Source organism: Mastigoproctus giganteus, chromosome 3 (assembly GCF_048544385.1).
Source record: "Mastigoproctus giganteus isolate SK-2022 chromosome 3, ASM4854438v1, whole genome shotgun sequence".
NCBI lineage: Eukaryota > Metazoa > Arthropoda > Arachnida > Uropygi > Thelyphonidae > Mastigoproctus > Mastigoproctus giganteus.
The window spans coordinates 8,373,543-8,389,899 of NC_143577.1; the positions used below are offsets into that span (position 1 = coordinate 8,373,543).

A 16,357-nucleotide genomic window follows, 5' to 3' on the forward strand; every position below is an offset into this window, starting at 1 on the left:
AAAGCGGGAACTGTGTGTGTGTGTGTGTCATTGATCAATGTAAATAACTTACATTATGTTTTGGTAATGTAGTATGAAGGATCTTTTTTAGTTAAGATGGTGTACATATGTTGTTATCAGGCCAAACTTATTAATTAAGTGGACTCCAAGTGCCTCTGTCTATTAATTTTAATATTTTATCCTCTCCTTGATTTTAAGAATAAAAATCAAGTGGTATGGTTAATTTATTTAGTAGTTTACACATAATGGTAGTTAAGTTGTTTAATCATCCAGTTAAAGTTTTGCATTAAATTATATAATACAAACTAATAATATTTTAATTTTTTATTTTACAGGACATCCAGTGTTATGCTAAGATTGAGGATGTTCCCTATCCTATCATTTCTGATCCAAAGCGTGACTTAGCTGTTCAGTTGGGTATGGTAGACCCCGTAGAAAAGGATAAGGAAGGCCTTCCCCTCACTTGCCGTGCAGTAAGAGTTATTTGTATATATGTATGTAATGTAATGTATGTAGTAGTAGTAGTGGCATGTGATGCAAGAAAGCAAGTGTATGAGCTTATGCAGCATCAGCCAAAAAAAAAAAAAAATCACACCATTCCTTCCAAATGCCTGTCCAGTTCCTCCTTAAATTTATTCAACCTATCAACTTCCACAACGACAGATGGAAGTTTGTTCCAGCAATTAACCACCTGCTGGCTAAAGGCAAATTTCTGCACATCTATTCTACATCTATCCTTTCTTAATTTGAATTTATGCCCCCTTAGGTTCGTAATCGTACATTCAACAATGTACAACACAACATTGTTGGTTTTCACCTGTGGGGGTTGTAGGACACTGTCTATGTAAATTATCAAGTGCTAGTATACTCTGCAAGATAATTATAGTTGAAAAAGAAGTCTTCATTTCGGTGAAAAATTATATAGCAGTAAAATGCTCAATATTGTTACTTTTTATACCAAAAAAAATGATTCATAATTTTTTTCTCTTCTATGGCATGCAAAAAAGTTTTATAATGTTTCAGCTTATTTTTGGCATGCATGCAAGCTAAAACAGTTTGTCATTGCCTTCCTATAGAGTTGCAAGAAGATTGGAGTATTTATCATGTACTATGTAGAGAATGTAGTATGAGTTATATTTGTCTGGACAACCACTTAAAGACCATATTACTTCCATTTAGAATGCTGATTTTGTCCAATCGACTATACTACACTGTTGGCAGTATAGACATAACCTCATATCAGATGATGTTCAAATTATCAATAGTGCACTAGATTTCATGACCCACTGCTTATTGGAATCTGTCCATGTACATGCTAGACATACTCTTAATAGAAATAACAGTATGCATATACATCCCATCTTTGAATCTCTAGTACTGTGTGAGTTGTTCCTGATCTTATTTTAGTACTGTATTAGATGAATTTTATCACTTTTATAGCAATAAATCTATTTAATTTATTATTAAATATTGCTGTACTTGACATTCCTTCTTCCTCCCCATGTGTACTCCCTAATCTACAGTCAGCAAAGACTACTTTGTATCGATAGATATTTAAGTTTTATGCTGAAGAGATTGTTTTAAAATATTAGGTAGCTTTTAATATACAATGTTGACAGTCTGTGTATATTTATATATAGTAGCCTTGCTTAACTTTAACTATAAAGTTCTTATTTTTCTGATATTGAATAGTTACAGTAAAAACTTTGATTTAAGAGACTATATGGGAGTAAGGTCAGTCTGCCATTTCTGATTGACTATTAAACTTGCATATGGCTGCTGAAGTTACTAGAATGTTATGAAAAACTACTGTTAGATACAAGATAGGTTAGCATTTCAGTAAGTTACAGTGCTTTGGTGGCCATAAAGAACAAAAATGCTTCTTACAGTATTCCACTTTTGTTATTTTAACCATCAGACTGAAATCAAGAAACATTTAAAAATGTTGTGATATTATATTTTACTGCACTTTCCAGCCATATGGAGCTCCAAATAATGTGGTGACTCTAACTAAAGCTTGGATTTGTAGAGCTCTTTTAGTGTTCTCTCTGCAGCCTCAGCTGACACCCTACTGATATCTGGCATGCTCATCAGGCTATTAGTAAGGAAACTCCTACTTATCCTGCACTCTTTATTGATATGCAGTTTGCAAGCTTTAGCTAAGGATTTTATGATGCTGCCTCCAAATAACTATCTGCTTAAGAGTCATTAGGATATGGTAATATGGCTGGATTTCAGTCAGAAGAAAATAGTAGCCTGTGAAAATTAAGTCATAGACTTTCATAGAACAATCTTCAGAGCATCTGTTAGGGATATCTGCCACTAGATCATAAGTATAGCATAGCTTAATTTTCAGAACTCACCTCATAAAAATCTGCTTGGTTTGATGAAACTTATAACAGGTACATAGTAGTTATAAAACTTTTAAATTCTGATTAGTAGCTATTCATAACTTAGTGTAATTATGAATTTTAAAAACATTTAAAAATTTACTAAATCATGAGCTTTAAAACGTGTTAAAATTTACCTAAGAAAGGAAAGCGCACATTCCATTCTATGGTTGTCTTATTAAATTCATGTATTATTATGAGGTGAGTGCTGAAAATTAAGCTACGCTATACTTATGATCTAGTTGTTATATCAAAGCACATAAGGAATCCTTAATATAAGATCAGTCAGGATATCTGCCACTTAACAATAGTTATGAACTTCGCACACTTATACAATGTAATTCAGAAGTCAGTTCCCAAATAAGAAAAGTTTTTCGAGATATTCTTGTGAAACCAGAGTGCAGTGCACCAATAATTTATTATATGTGATAGATGCTGATCAGTGAAAAAATAGCATTAAAAATCATAACATAGATGCAAAGAAATAAATCCAGGTTTGGGATTAGGTCACATTTACAAAGGAAAAATTTATTATCTGCCCTTTCCATTTCAATTAATACATGTTATTCAGGTTCTGATGCTTTCTGATAGTGAAGTGAAGAGAGGCATTATCTGGTTGGCAGGACATTCTTCACCATGTATTCAAGCATATCTTTATCGTGTGCGATTCACATGCCTTTTGAAGTATGGTTACAATCAGATCATACCTTTTCAATTTCTCTCCAAAGTTGTTCATGTGGCATGCTAAGTAGGATTGGTTAGGGATGCATTTTGTTATGCCTAATTAATACCTATGAAGCAGAAATAAACATTTTAGATAAAGTTGCATTTTCTTGTTTGTTATCTATCATTTTTGGCACTGTTATAATTATTCTTTATAATATAGTATAGTTTTGTAAGCCATAATGTAATTCTGTGAGTTGCTTTTGAGCCCACTTCTCCATTGCCAAAAAGTGGCTATCTAGTTACATTTTGAACTTTACCAAACCACTTGAAACACTGTTACAGGCAATTCATTCTAGTGATCAACAAAACATTACCCAAAAGTAAACTTCATGAATTCCATCCTTCTATTTCTCCCCAAAATTTTGCATTTGTGCTCCCAGTTCTTCCCTCTTTTACCAGTGAAATTATATCTCCCATGTTCATTTTACTGATTCTCTTCAGTTGGGTTGCCCCCCCCCCCCTAAAGATATAGTTGTCAAGCTTTGCATTCTGCATCTTCTAAGCCAGTCTTTATATGAACAATGAATACTGCTCATCAATCTAGTTGCCTTTCTTGGTGGCGCCTCCGTAGCCAGGTGGGAAGGAGCAGCAGTGCGTAGCACATGCTTCTTGATTAGACCGGGGTTCGAGCCCGTCACCACCAAATACGGAGGATGCGGAAAGGTCAGGGAATGACCACCGCATATCCCGGAGCAATATGGCCTTAGTTGCTAATGCTCCTTAAAAAAAAAAAAAAAAAAAAGCCTTTCTTGGAAACCCTTCTAGGAGCTGTCTTCCTTCAGGTATGGCCTGTCTGGACACAATATGCAGTCTCTAAATGCAGTCTCTCCATCATCTTAGATAAAGGGACAATGATATCTTGTTCTCTGGTTTCGAAAGGCCTATATATATCATAGAATGGACACCATGTGCCTTTCTAGCTGTTTGCTTACGCTGCATGGAAAATTTCATGTGTGAATATTAATGGCAAGGAGAAAAAAGTTAAACATTAAAAAACAAAATTGGTGCATTAATGTGTGAAAAGTAACAATAAGTTATGTCTGTTGTACTATATTTCTGAATGTGTGGTATTATCAAAATATGCTTTTATATTTTGAATACATATATTATTTTTGTAGTACATATTGTCATTTTATTTATTTATTATTGATTTTAAAGTCAATATATAAGTAAAATAAAGCAGAAATTACTGCTTGCACCTTATAGAAAAGTGCTGAAGAATTTATATGTACAAATAATGATTTTATTTTGAAATAATTTTTAGCAGTAATTCATTATAATGAAAATTCAGCACAAAATGATTAGTATACTTCCAAGAAGCTTGTTGTAATGTGATTTTACTCTATTACTAACAAGCTGACACATCTGTTTTGGAAATTTATTGAATTACTGCAGTCAGACACCAATTTTTGATATTTGATGGAGATTTTCTTTCCTCTTGCCTTCCTTCCTCTCTCCTTCCTTCCTCTCTTTCCTTCCTCTCCCTTATGTGCCTAGTCAGTCACTGTGATTGCGGTTTCCCTTCTCCCAGATCACCATTAATAGATAGTTTTAATAGCATTTATTCTTTGAGAGAATTAAAATTATAACAGTTTACATTTATTAAGTTCCTTGTTGCTGATATGTTATTGGTATATAATCAATCGACACACCCATTTTAATATCTATAAGTACATTTTATAAATATTAAAAATTGATTTGATTTATCATTAGTAATTATTTATTAATTTTTCTTGCATCGTAATTTTTTAATGTTCTGACAGGTATTTGTTATTGGACCGGGTAAGAAACTGAAACTATCTATGCTGTATCCAGCAACTACTGGGCGTAACTTTGAGTAAGTTATAACCAAAGATTTTTTGCTGTTTTTTTTTCTCATCAGATATTAGTGATTTGTGAAAAGTAAAGAAATTGCTTGTCTTTGTAGCATTTATTTTTTTTAAATACTTATTGTATAATATAAATTGCCCATGTAATTTTGGTGAATTTATCTCTATTTAATGGATTTATCTCTATTTAATTACATATCTATTTAATGGACATGGGAGGGAGCAAAAAAAAAAAAAGAGAGAGCAAGAGAATTTGACTGCACAGGTTGCAAGTCAAATTCAGCCTGGTTACTATGTTCAACTCTTATCTCTGTTAAAATGAATGTTTGTTATATGTAAACAGCATGATTATAATTTTGTAATCAGATTCCTGATTTTACATTCTGTTCCAGATTAGAGGTGGTAAGCTTAAATCATTCTGGTTATATTCCTTTCCCTAACAGTGTTTTCAGGCTGTATCCATAGTTTTCTATTTGCTTTCATTATTTCTATTTGTTGAATTTCCCCAAACAGAAGTTTTGACAGATGAATATGTCATTTAGTTGTCAGCTTCTTTGTCAACCAAATATTGAAAGGCATGTCCAAAAGCAGTGCAATCCTTTTGTTGGACATGCATCTGTAAATGAAGAGCAGTTTTAATGTTGTCTTTTATGATCATTCTTCTTACTAAGATTATATACTTATTGTAACAAATGTAGCATTTTCCTGGTATCCTTATTGATGATAACTAAGTCTGCTACTTAGAAGTTTAAGAACTTGTCAACACTTACTCCAGAAATTGAAGTCCAATGCTGAAAAAGACCCTAAATTTAATACCGATCCACATAAACCTTACAATTATTGGTTCACAATAATCAGTCTTACTCTAGATAGTTCAAACTTAGTACTACTTGATATGAGGTTCACAATGCTATGTTAAAAGAGCTCAGCAAGGAGTTACTTCATGATTACTGCTTCCATATAACCAGATTTTCACAGAAAATATTTTCCTCGATACTTGGAACCTTGCACACATCATAAGCAGTATGAAAACCTCACAAAGACCTAACAAATCCAAGTCACTTCTGGCCCTTTGCCCTTACAAGCTGTATTGAGAAAATCATGATAAAAATGTTCAGTGCCTGTTTAACACTTGCTGGCTTTTCCAACAACGATTTTGATCTGGGATTGAAAACCACATTGAAGATTCAGGCAAGTGGATTAAAATCCAAAGCTGCATGCTTGCATTCAAGAGGCAGTGAACAATTTGAATTATTTAGCTAAAGCTTGAAGTACTCTAAATTTTTCATTAAATTATTTAGTAAGAGCTTATCATTGCAGTACTCACATCGAAATCTGTTAATTAAGAAAATGAATTCATAGAAGGTGAAAAGAATTAAAATTATTAAAAAGTTTTTCCCAGGTTGTCATCTATAAAAGAATCAGAATAGTGTATTGAAAGCCGACCGGGCCAGCCAGGTGGGTAAAGTGCCTGCCTGGCAACCCAAAGGTCACGGGTTCGAATCCCGCCTCGGGCTTGGATCAGAGTAAATGCAAAAACTTTGGGAGGTGTATTATGGCTACAGAAGCTGATGCACCAACAACTAAAAAAAAAAAAAAAAAAAAGGAAAAAAAAGTGTATTGAAAACCAAGAGACTTTCGACATCAACATTTTCTTCCTCAGGGCATGTTTTACATAGTTTAAATTTAATTCTTTTTACCTTTGTGGTGGTTGGAGGCTAAGCACCTGCAAGGTGATCTGATTGAGGTGTATAAGGCGTTGAATGGGTTGAGCACGCTGAATTCTGATGGGATTCTTCCGCTTGCTCAGATTATGGAACCCGAGGGGGCATAAATTCAAATTGAGGAAAGACAGTTGTAGAATAGATGTGCAGAAATTTGCCTTTAGCCAGTAGGTGGTTAATTGCTGGAACAAATTTCCATCTGTCATTGTGGAAGTTGATAGCTTAAATAAATTCAAGGAGGAACTGGACAAACTTTTAGAGGGAATGCATGTGTGAAATTGTAGTTTTTTTTTTTTTTTGGCTGGTGCTACATAAGTTCATACTCTTGCTTTCTTGCATCACATGCCTTCATTATTACTACTACTACTACCTTTCATTCATCTTCTATGAATTCATTTTCTGAATTTACAGATTTAGAAGTGAGTACTGCAGTGATAAGCTCTTGCTAAATATTTAATGAAGCAGTGAACTTGTTAATGTGGTAAATGATTAAATAGTCTCATCAGTTTGTCACTGTATTGCATACTGGTGGATTCACCTTAGACCTTATGATTCAGATGGAAGCCCAGATTTGGAATACGTTGATCAGAAAGGAGCTGCTGAGAGACAGAAGGTTCCTATTCTTGACGAGAATGGGGATAAAAACTGCTGTTTCAAAAGCTTTGTAAATCACTAACTGCTCAGAATTCAGAATCTTTTCTGCTGAGCTGCACACATTACAGATGGCCTTGGAATCAGTAGAAGGACAGTTTTCCCATAATATCATTGACTCTCTTGATACCATTGTAGCCCTACAACAACTAAGAAAACACCACAACCACCTTCTTAATCATATTCAGACAGTGCTGACTTATCTAACTAAGGAAATAGAAGTTGTCTAATTTTATCGAATTCCTAACCGTGTTGGCATACCTAGTAATGAGAGTCAGGTGGAGAGGATTAATGTGGTCTAATCTCATTGTTTCTATTTATTGCTGTTTCTGTATTTATATACATATAAGGTTCTATCAATTTTCAATTCTCTTTATGTTCTTGTGTTAGTAATTATATTTTTCAGAAACTTGTTTGGTTGTGTGCCACTTTTGCTTGTTGTTTCTATTTCTATGGGGATAAAAACTGCTGTTTCAAAAGCTTTGTAAATCACTAACTGCTCAGAATTCAGAATCTTTTCTGCTGATCTGCACACATTACAGATGGCCTTGGAAGTAAAACAATGCTAACAGTTTTGAGTTCTTTTGGTTTTTTCTATGTATAGGATATTGCAAGTATGTGGACAACTCCAGATAATTTGAAGAATTTTGTTTACTCAATAAATTGTACAGGTTGTACAAATATACATTATAATATCCGTTCAAATGGTAAAATCTAGATACAGTGCCAGTTCTGCTATAACGTGGTACATGTGTTCCTAAAAATCAATCTCCGCGTTATGGTATTTCGCGCATTAAAAACAACAGGGCTTATGAAAAAAATAGAGATAGGGGCAGAGCACTCAAAAAAAAAAAAAAAAAAATGTTCAATCTTGTAAGTAAAACACTGAAAAAAAAATTAGAAACCCAATAAAATTGCCAACAGAGGTTTAAACATCTTAAATTTCTAATAAATAAATAACTATTACCACAAATATAGCTTAAAATATAGGAATGAAGAGAAAATTCTGAAAATTTACTTATGTTTTTTATATGATTGAAGATTTCGTGGAAGGGAAAACAAATTTTACCATAATGCAGAATTCAAGCTATTGGTATTATTGCAAATACAATAAGATTGTGTTTACTATGCGTTTATAATTAGATTGCACTAACAGAAAAGCCCAATAAACCGGGAACTGGAAATTGTTTTTATTGTTTTATTTGAGTGACCTCCAGAAATGTTCTCCTCTGCTCACTCTATCACGCCTTATGAAATTTCTGTTCGAACTGAAAAATATGAGCTCCTGAAAGCATGAGCCAGCCTACAATATTATGTGTTATCTTGTGAGTGCAGCGAATGACAACAGTGTGTCTCCAACCAATACAACTACAGTAAATGGGAAATATAGCTCTCACACATTTGACATTTTTTAAGCTTCGTAAACTTGTATGTATTGCTGCTCAGGTCGCTACATTCAGCTTGGTGCTAGGTTTTGCATTCACCTGGTGTTACTTGCAGATGAAATTGTGCATGAGCCAACGTGAAAATCGCATTATACTCACATTGTTCCCTAATATATCAGTTGTGTTGGAGCAAATTTGCATTTCGAAAATGCACATTATAGCAGAACTGACATTGCTGTAGATAATGAAATGTGAAGTTTGCAAAATATATATCAGCATTAGATATGTTCTGGAACTTAAACGTTTCAAAATTTCGGAAAACTTTTCTAATAGTTCACTCTTTTTATCAATTTCTTTTCAGTGAAATCCTTCGTGTTGTTGATTCTCTACAGTTAACAGAGACAAAGAAGGTTGCAACCCCAGTGGACTGGAAGGTACATTCACTGTTTTTATTTCTTTTTATACAGAAAGTTTTAAAATTGGTAACACTACTATTTTTCAATGTATTTTAATTAAATTAATTTTTTAAAATCTGATTAGGAAGGTGTATTGATTATTAAAAAAAAAAAAAAGTTTTTCTATTATGTTTTTGGGACCTCTGTGTAGCAGAGTTTTAGCACTATTATTATGGCAGGCAGTGTACTGTGCATTTTTTGTAGTTGCATATGGATGTGTGTGATGTGCATACCTGTTTACATTTTTGCTACCACAGGCTCCCAGTGAATGTTCACTAATTTTAATCATATTACATTTAAATTTATTTAAATGTAGAGTTAAAGGTTAAGATTTAGATGTATTAAACTTTAACCTTTTCTATGGTTACATGTATGTTCCTTAGCCTGTGTGTATGCAGATCTATGCTTTGATGGTCTCTTTAAACATTTATGTTTCTTCAGTTTTGTAGCATGCACTGTCAGCATGCTACAAAACATAGATGGCAGCCTTTTGAAATCAAAGGAGAAAATTGCACCTGTTGGCCTCATTTGTCCAATTTTAGCTTTCATAAACTGAAAATTGAACAACTTATTATTACTTGATTTCATTTAATTAAATTTTGGTTCTGAATTCCACAAAAATTCTTCAGTTTTTGTCGAATTCAGAACCAAAATGTGATTAAGCCAAATCAAGTAATACTCAAACAGTTGTCGAGGATATAGTTAAATAAAAAAAAAAAGTAGTAGTGGATTTTATTTTGTTGAGTATTTTTACAAGTTTTTTTTATGAATTGTTTTTACAAATTTTTCTTTAAAATACTGATTTTATTTTTTGAGAGTAATTTTACACAAGTATTGGGCAGTAATGTCAGAATAAGAATATATTAATATTTTAAAGCATTTGTATATAAAGTTCTCATTTAAAAAAAAAAACTTCAAAAGATCACTGCAATCAACAGACCCATACATATGCAGGATATTGCTGTAAGAGTTAATGTGTGAAGTAAAATGTTATAACTGCCGCTGTCTTTAATCGTTGAAATATTTTCACGAATGAGAGATTTGACTAATAGAGTTAATAAATACATAAAGTACATTGCTTCTGAGTCCCTTTATTCATTGATATTTCTACCATAATTGTGCAGAGCTAGTTGTCTTCTCCGACATTTTGCTGTTCACTAGATAGTTTTTATACGAACTAATTAAAAATTGCTTTATAATAAATAATTCCTTTTAAAATGCAGTCAGTTCTTTGAGGACATAAACAATCATTTAAAAGTTAATGGGATGAATATTTCATCTGGTGCAATAGTTTACTATGATTAGATTCAGGATATATGAATAAGGAAAAATATCTTACATTCTACTATAGTCTGTAGGTTATAATATACTGGAAAACTATGTGAAGAAACAGTGTAATTTGCATGGCATAGATTGAGTCAGCTAGCTTTTTATTACTATAGCATTACTTATATTGTTGGTATCTACAAATATAAGTAATGATATAGTAACAATAAAAAACTCCTCAGAGATTTTTTTTTTTTTTTTTTTTTATATTGTTTAGAAAAAAAAAAATAAATAAATAAAACACTATTGTGTCTGCCTTATTTCTCCTGCTGGCAGGTTGACATAAAAGACAGCATATTATTACATTAATTCTCCAGAACAGCAGAATTTCCTCTCCCCCAATAGTTAACAGTCTGCTTGTGACATTGCGACAGAGGCAGTTTATGCATACAGTTCATTATTTTCTATGATGTTTCATCTCTCTCGCTCTCGCGCGCGCACACACACACACACAGTGAAATTTCATTATTGAACTTGAAGGAAATGGAGTTTCTTATAGGAATTACAAAGCAAAAAAATCCATGCAAATTGATTCTGAACATTTCATATTTATAAATGAAAACAAAGTACAGTAAGCCCTCAATTTAACGGACTAATTGGAGGAAAGGATGTCTGCTATTGCCGAAAGTCTGTTAAATCGAATGTATTTTAAAAACATATATTAATAATGAACTTACAATGTATAGGATATATTCAAATGTTATTATAATGTATAAGTATGAATAAAATATTATTATAATGTACATTGAGTAATTTAAACATGCCACTAAAACATCTGTTAAAAATATAAAAATAAATTTACGACAGGATCCAAACTTTATTTTAATTAAACATGTCAAAAACTATACGATATAACTAATGAAGTGTTTATTGTTTTTCCCTTAAAGCACCAATGTGAACATTAGTTTTTCATTTAAATCCATTTTAGAGGGGGAAAAAATACTTTAAAATTCTTAAACTCCATTGAATAAAAAAAGATACATAATATTCAATATTAACCATGAAACGGTGGTCTGGGTGGTGGTATCTGCTGAGAATAAGTAACAACAGTCTTCTCCTTTGGTGAAGCGTTACTTATTTGAAGTAGTGCAATATCATGGCAACTCGTTGTGAAGGGAAAAATTCACAATATGAAATATAACTTAAACAATGCCGCTTTTGCATATTTGTGCTAATTCCGAGTTTAGCTGTGTACTAATATGATGCATTTTCATTAACTTGTACGTTGTCTAAATCTCCCGCAGCCTGAGGCTATAGCCCTTAACACATTTCAGTATTAAGTTAATTGAAAGAATCACAATTTTCAGAGTCAGAAAAAACTGTCATATGGAGGGAGAGGTGTTAATTCCTTGCTGGTAGAGGGTTCTGGTGAAACAGATCCAGTTGATGAAGTGGTCTTGAAGAAATCATCAAGCTTCAGTTACCTTATATCTTGGTGCTGCTTCCTTATTACTGTAGATCCAAATTCTCTAAAATGTTCATAATAAGGAAGCACATTAGGGTCTGATGATGATTCAATATAATGTATGATGTCATCTATATAATATATGTTGTCTTATAACAGACAAGTTAGGATGAGGTACAACTGATTCTTCCTCTTTGTCATCATCATCTTCCTCTTGTTCTCCGTGAAGAACATTTTCCACAATCTCTACCGCAAAAAATATTTGATAGCCTGAATCACCTTCATTTTCGAGCCACTGTTCCACATCATTCTTGGTTGCATTTTTGTTGCTGGCTCTCAGAAGAGTGTCCCGAAAATTAGATGCCTCTACTCCTCAAAGTCCATTTCAGGTTCTACGTTGTACAACAACTTCCAAACATTGACCAAGGTAGTAATCTTCATATTTTTCCACGAAGCTGCTAAGTTGAAGACAGCAGATCTGATATTGTATGCATGTAAATTTTGCAGTGTCCTGGTGCCTCTTGTATCTTCTTCTGCATCTTCTGTTTCTTCCAAAACACCCATCACCTCTTCCAAAAACTTCTACTTATACAACCTTTTACATGCAATGATTACACCTTGATCCATCGGCTGTATCAGTAAAGTAGTGTTAGGAGGCAGAAAAACACATTTAATTCTCCCATCCCTGCTAACTAACCTCTCAGCATTAGGGTGAGCAGGTGCATTATCTAGCAATAAAACAGCCTTTATTTCATGAGAAGCAATTTTCAGCACATCTGTCTGATAGCGTTGCACATCAGGAATAAAATGGTTAAAGAACCAGTCACTGAAAATATCCGTTGTAAACCAGACATTTTTTGAGTGGGAATATATCAACAGTAACTGGTTCATTAAAATTAAATCCTTTAATGAACCAATGCATTTGTTCCTTATTTAGCTTACAACTAGGGGGGTGCTTGTTTCATGCTTGTAAGCCTGGGTATTTTTCAGGAACAGCACGATAAAAAAAGTCCAATCTCGTCAGCATTATAAAGCTGTGATAAAATGAGGTCATCTAGATATTTTCTGAAAGCCTCAACTTCTTCTTCATCTGTGCCTAAAGATTCACCACAGGTTCTTTTATTAACAATGCTGTCGCGCTTTCGGAAACACCACAGCCATCCATCACTCCCCTGAAATTTTAGGCCCATATGCTTAGCAAGCCTTTCAGCGGCTGACATTAACTCAACAGGTCCAACAACACCGCTTGAGTGCTGCTGAACAAGTCACTTGTACACTGCTTCCTCTAGGTTTTTATCTTTAGTCACTTTCATATGTTTTCTGCTACCAACTGTAGAAGTAGTCTTGGAACAACCATCTACACTATTTTAATGCAAACTCCTTAATTTTTTTTATTTTTGCAAATGTCTGAACTGTTTGCTTTTTGCCTCTATAAATCTTGCGCGCACGTGCAATGGTGTGCAACTTTCAAGTGTCTCAGTCAGTTCTAATTTTTGTGCAACACTCAAGTTAACACGTTTACGCTTTACTTCTTTATCCCGCGAGGCCAGAATGATAGACAAATATAGCAATACCCCGCATATCACTGATAATTGCTACCGAAACTGTTCCGTGTTATGTGAAACCGTGCTGATTGAGGTATAATTATAATGGGTTTTAATTGAATGCATACCAGAGAAACAGTCTATAAAAAAATAATAAGAAATTTATAAACAATTTTTGCTTGATAGCCAATTAAAAGGATTTGAAATAAAAAATACTGCAAAAATTTTAATAATGAAACTGTAACATCATGAAAGATTGAGAGAAACGTCATCTAAGTCATTTCCATGTGAGTCAATGCAGTCACATACTCTGGCAGTGTCCAATGTTTTGAATCCCAAGTCTTTTCCAATCTTCACAATGTCTTCGGCAATTGCCTGAACTTGTGATTCAAAACCAATAAAATCATTTGCCAAATGGGGTGGAACATGCTGCCAAACAGAATGCATGTTGTTGGCAGTGATTTCTAGCCAAGATGCAGATGTATTTTTGGTCATATTTATATTAAAAGATAAAAAAATAAATTGTGAAATGAAAAGTTTAGAAGGCTATCACGTCTGGATGGAATTATGAATACTGAACACTGTTGCACGTTGCTGGTGGCTGCCTGAGGGGAGCTATTGACACATGCATGTGGAACAATAGAGTTAGCACCACAGCATATATGTAAGTATACCTAGGCTACGACAGTGCAACATATATGTAAGCATACCCAGGCTGTGACAATGGAGCATGTATAGAGTACGTGTCTCAGCTATCGAATGAGTTTTAATATGTACAGTAAATTTTCGACTCAAACTTAATTGAAAACTATGTTATATTGAAACCCGTGCTGTCTGAAGCCGTGCTAAGCGAGGTATTGCTGTATTACATATTTATTATAAAATATGTAAAAATCACAATTGCGTAAAATGCAAAAACAACCAAAACGTAAACAATAGAATAGGATGAACTGCCCTGGAAGACCGACTGTGTTGACGCACACCATTAATCACTCCTATCTATTAACCCCCTGCCTCATCTAGATGAGGTAATACCCTGAGCCCAACACCGGATAGGCGCTTCCCTAGCCAGGTGGGAAGGAGCAGCAGTGCGTAGCACATGCTTCTTGATTAGACGGGGGTTCGAGCCCGTCACCACCAAATACGGAAAGGTCAGGGAATGACCACCGCATATTCACGGAGCAATATGGCCTTAGTTGCTAGTGCTCCTAAAAACCAAATAACAAACCAACACCAGATGCATGATAAGATAATGTTGATTCACTGACCCAACCTTTTAGTGTGCTCTATTTGTGAATAAAAAAAAAAAAGTTCTAAATTTTTCCTTTAGGACAGAAATTTTTTGTCCGTTAAATCGAGGGTCTGCTGTACTTTTTTTTATTTATAAAAAACAAAGTAAACTAAGTACTTTTATAAATAAATGGGGAAATTGTTAACTGATACTAGCAACTAAGTTTAACTACAGTTATCAGTCTGCTACTCTTTAGTGGGTATCTGAGAACACCTTTACAAGGTAAATCCAAGCTACAGTAGCTCATTACAGTTAATCATTTTATAGTAAAATGATTTATATGTATAAAATCTCTGCACCTCCTGTTTTTTTTTTTTTTTTTTTAGGTGCCTCCGTAGCCAGGTGGGAAGAAGCAGCAGTGCGTAGCACACGCTTCTTGATTAGACCGGGGTTCGAGCCCGTCACCACCAAATACGGAGGATGCGGAAAGGTCAGGGAATGACCACTGCATATCCCGAAATATAGCCTTGGTTGCTAATGCTCCTAAAAACCAAAAACCTCCTGTTTTTGCAGTTCGTTGGACATTTAGTTTACACTAATATGAGGTTAAACGTCATGTTTATTTTATTTGTTTACAACACAGGTTATTTTTATTTTATTTTTTCTTTTGTCTTCTGAATCTGTTTAGTTAGTTTTAGAGAGTAAGGAAATTTTCCCAATTTATTCCTTAATTTACAAGTTGTGTCGTTGAAAAAAGGTAATTTTTTATTATTAATAGGAAACCCAACTTGTGGCACTTTTTCACTGGGCAAATTTATTTTCTATCTGTTCATTGGCCACTTTGACAACTAACCTATTCAATTAATCATTTTGATGCACAGTTTCATTTACTGAAGTTATAATTTCTTGTTGTGTGTTCTTACACACACACACACACCCTACCACTTTTGCAGACAGCTCTTTGTGAATATGCTTATGGCTAGCCAGAATTCTTTTGCCTGCATAGTAGGATGAGTTTTTCTGATGTTTATTAAACTTAAAACAGATGGAACTGCATATAGAAAATAGTGGGAAGTGGTATCTGCTTACAAAATTTCCGATTCTATCTGTTTATCATTTAATAATGAAAAGTTAATAATATCAGCATGTTTTATCAGTATGTTAACTTACTCAGCACACATTATCTGCTATGATTATTATTTTTTGTATGTAGCTGTTTATTCATGTATTTAACAGATGTGATTGATCATTGATTATTATTTATTTATTTTTATTTGTTTTCTTTCAGCAAGGGGGTGATTGTATGGTAATACCATCTGTAAAGGAAGAGGAAGCTAAAGTATTGTTTCCTAAAGGAGTGAAAGTTCATACTTTACCTTCAGGAAAACAGTATCTTCGTACTACACCACAGCCTTAAGATGGTTTCTGTAGTTTGCTACACTCTCCTATTCTCTAAGTGGCATTTATATATTATCACTTGAATTAGAATCAAAAACAGCTCCCCACCTAGTTTTGCATTGATATTTTTGAATCATTCCATAGCATTTTTAAAAGAGATTTGCCTTATGTTTTGTTACAAATATCATAGTTATTAATCAGAGTGGGCAAATTATCCACCTGAATATTTTCATAAAGCTTGAAAGTAATGTAAAACATAATGCAGTAATAAAATTTTGTATATTTGTTTAGGA

At 33.6% G+C, this 16,357-nt stretch overlaps 1 protein-coding gene across 1 annotated transcript in view; it reads left to right on the forward strand.

Annotated features, from left to right (window-relative positions):
• LOC150087645 (peroxiredoxin-6-like) overlaps window positions 1-16,357 on the forward strand; it is a 32,128-nt gene extending 15,771 nt beyond the window's left edge. The window contains exons 3-6 of the mRNA XM_090369899.1: window positions 336-473; window positions 4,880-4,953; window positions 9,067-9,139; window positions 15,955-16,357. Coding sequence (XP_090226025.1) covers window positions 336-473; window positions 4,880-4,953; window positions 9,067-9,139; window positions 15,955-16,083 — 414 coding nt within the window. The 3' untranslated portion in view covers window positions 16,084-16,357. The remainder of the gene's footprint in view (window positions 1-335; window positions 474-4,879; window positions 4,954-9,066; window positions 9,140-15,954) is intronic.